Source organism: Zerene cesonia, chromosome 13 (assembly GCF_012273895.1).
Source record: "Zerene cesonia ecotype Mississippi chromosome 13, Zerene_cesonia_1.1, whole genome shotgun sequence".
Lineage (NCBI taxonomy): Eukaryota > Metazoa > Arthropoda > Insecta > Lepidoptera > Pieridae > Zerene > Zerene cesonia.
Window position 1 is genome coordinate 8523 of NC_052114.1, and position 3345 is coordinate 11867.

Below are 3345 nucleotides of genomic sequence, written 5' to 3' on the forward strand. Positions count from 1 at the left end.
CGGCGCCGCCACGTCGCGCCGCCCCGCCGTGAAGTAGCGCGCCACCAGCGGCCGCGCCGCGCTCACCTCGCGCACGCGCGGCCCGTCCGCCTGCAGCCGCTCGTACCTGCGTGCGCGCGCCCTCTTAATCTTATCCCATCATACAAGTAATGCGACAGACGCAGTATGCAATCATTCTATACTCTACTTTAAAGCTGCTACCGTCAAATCCAATAAAACATAACTTTTGTACGAGTTAATTACAGAAATGAGCTTAAAAAAGATCACCATGAATAGAAACATTGGCTTCACGAGCTCGCTCGTCGGAGCGGGTGCGGGTGTGGGCGCGAGGTGGCTTACCGCATGGCGGCGACGCAGTTGTCGAGCGCGTGGCGCAGCGCGTCGCGCACGGCGGCGGCGGCGAGCGCGTTGAGGCGCAGCAGCGCGGCGCGCAGCTCGGCCGCGCCGCGCCGCACGCGCTCCTCCTCGCCGCGCTCCGCCCTGCGCCGGCCGACCCGCTTGTCACACATCGTGTCACGCACGTCGAGTGCGCAGAGATAACCGTTTTGTCGGTGATTGTTCGCACCAAATAATTATACCATGCAATAGATCCATATCGATATAATAAACTATAATTGCTCCGTTTAGTTAAAATATGAAGCTTAAGGTTTATTTGTCTATTTATATCATATATTATTATTAATAAATGACTGTGTTGTCTAAAATAAATAAAATAAAAAGCGATATTTCTAATAACAAAAATTAGGACTTTCATGAAATTTTCACGCGTTTTAGTGATAAATTAAAAAAATAATGAATATTTAGTTTTAAATTCTAAGTCACTTCGATAAACTCTTTTTTTTTGTAATGCTGAAAGTATAAGTGTTAAACATATTGAATGTTGTGGACGACTACAATTTGTTCATGTGCCAGACCAGCTGTTTTTGTAATGTTTATGTATAAATTCTTTTTTATAATTATGTACTGGAGTCCAATATCAAGTTCCATTTTTCCCAAAAATGAAAATCAAAGAACCGACACCGACCGGTGCGTGTTGTAGAGCGCGAGCGCGAGGTCCATGTCGACGGTGGCGGCGCAGCGGCGGCGCTGCGGGTCGGGCAGCAGGCGCAGCTCCCCCCGCGCGCCCGCGCCGCCGCCCCCCTCGCCCCCGTCGCCCCCCTCGCCCCCCTCGCCCCCCTCGCCCCCCTCGCCCGGCCCCACCACCCTGCGGTCCCAAAAAAACTAATGAATCGACCAAAATGTAATAAGCGCGCGAGGCACGATTGCCCTAAATCACCTCCTGGATCGTCCACCTGGAGCCATTATGAATAAATCATAACTCAAATTGTGTCCGTAAAACTGGATTTAATACTTTGCAGACGACATGAATGTGTGTGACACCAAAACACGAGTACCGAACTAGGAGTTCATTTTGTCTGTCACTCGATGTTCTCTCTTATGGATCGCGTTTAAATCCAGTGATATTGAATCCAACGACCAGTACTAATTGTGTGCGTTACGAGTACGTTCGACTCTCACAATTACAAAGAATTATAAGATTATGTCTAAAATTCCAAAATAAATTAATAAATAAAATCAATCGTTCATTGACTCCAAAGTTGCATATATAACTGGCAAATATCATATATATATCAATAGGCAATATTACTGCCTGTATAGATGTTTACCGCGAATCGATTTAAACGTTTGCGTTATCAGTAGCAAGTAATCTATACAACAAGTGCATAACGATAAGACAGAGGACGTGTACGCACTTGTTGCGGGCGAGCTGCTCGAAGCGCTGCACGATGCGCTCCACGTCGCACGTGGCCGTCTCCTCCAGCCGCAGCTCGGGCAGCACGTCCTGCTCCAGAGCGCGCCGCACCGCCTGCACACATTTTTCTACATTTCATATTGTTTAACGATCAAATCATATGACGCAAATTTGAAAAAAAAAAACAAGAAGGATTTTAAAGAGTCCGATTTAGGCGCTGATGAAGCTCGACACCTAAACGTTTAGTGGAGTTAAGGCTTCGCTCACGGAGCAATAGTGAATCTGTTAAATTCCGGAGAGTGCGGGGAGCACCCAGCCAGCACCCAGCCAGCACCCAGCCAGCACCCAGCCAGCACCCAGCCAGCACCCAGCCAGCACCCACCCAGCACCCACCTCGACGTGGTGCGGCTCGTGCACGGCGGGGGGCAGCGCGGGCAGCAGGCCGGCCGCCACGCGCGCCGAGAAGCGCGCCAGCGCCGCGTCCAGCAGCGCGGCGGGGCGCAGGTGCGGGCAGTCGCGCACGTTGTAGGCCGCCTCGGGGTGCTCCGCCAGCCACGCCGTCTCGTTGGCCGTGTGGTTCAGCACCACGTCGCCGACCGCCAGCATCTGCGTTGACGGAATGGGACGACGATCAGTGTATCAAAAACGACTGACGAACGTTTTAACTATTCGGCCCGCAGGTAATAATAGTGCAGAAGGTGATGGTTCATTAGATTATATCTATAGGCAAAAGAGCTAATTGAGTAATTTTAGTGACGCTAATAGATTTTATGAAACAATTGTTAGTACATAGATCAGTGGTTCCTAACCTTTTCAATGTCACTACCCCTGTGAACAAGTATGGGAATTGAGTTTACCCCTAGCCAATTTAAAATAATTAAAACCACACAAATTCGAACGAAAATATGTTTATTATCTAACTAAATTCTAAGAAATTGCACGTTTAGGTAACTAGTAAAGTAAAGTAATATGTAAATCTACGTAATGGAGTTAAATAGTGTGAAGGTTGAAATTGCTTTGCATTCGCAAGTTTGACAATATTAGGTTCGGTTTCACTCAACGCGCATCTCATGTCATGCTCAACATTCAGACGGTTTCTGGCTTTTGTTTTTAATGTAATAAGAGTTGAGAAACCAGTTTCACATCTGTAAGTTGTAGCAAATGGAATCAACATTTTTAAAGCTCTGTCAGCTATAATGGGATATTCTGAAGCTGCTTTTCGCCAAAATGTGCTTAGTTTATCATTTTGAAAATCAACTTTCAATGAGTTATTCTCACGCAGCCCGAGAAACTCTACTTTCGCTGACACATCTTCGTCCTTGAAAATATCGACGCAAGTAGAAAATGGTCTTAAAATCCAGGAGTAGGACTCACGACTGTCCATGTTCGGAAAATATTGCTGCAGTGAGTCTATCACGGCAGTTAAATGTTGAACCACGGATTTTTCAAACGTGATTTTCTCTTGTTTATTATTTACTAATTGCTCACTTAGTTGAGTAAACATAGACACATCACCAGCTTGAACTCTGCGTTGGTAAAGTTCCAATTTGCGCAAAAAACTTGCGATTTTATCCTGCAACGTCAAAATATTC

The 3345-nt window shown here is 47.0% G+C and overlaps 1 protein-coding gene across 1 annotated transcript in view; it reads right to left on the reverse strand.

Moving 5' to 3' along the window:
• Positions 1 to 3345, reverse strand: part of LOC119831431 (glycogen debranching enzyme-like) — a 14638-nt gene that overhangs the window by 5201 nt on the left and 6092 nt on the right. Inside the window, 6 exon segments of the mRNA XM_038354767.1 lie at positions 1 to 3; positions 5 to 106; positions 340 to 473; positions 1015 to 1140; positions 1751 to 1867; positions 2147 to 2359. The exon segment at positions 1 to 3 is cut by the window's left edge and continues 32 nt beyond it. Of these exon segments, the coding sequence (XP_038210695.1) occupies positions 1 to 3; positions 5 to 106; positions 340 to 473; positions 1015 to 1140; positions 1751 to 1867; positions 2147 to 2359 (695 nt within the window).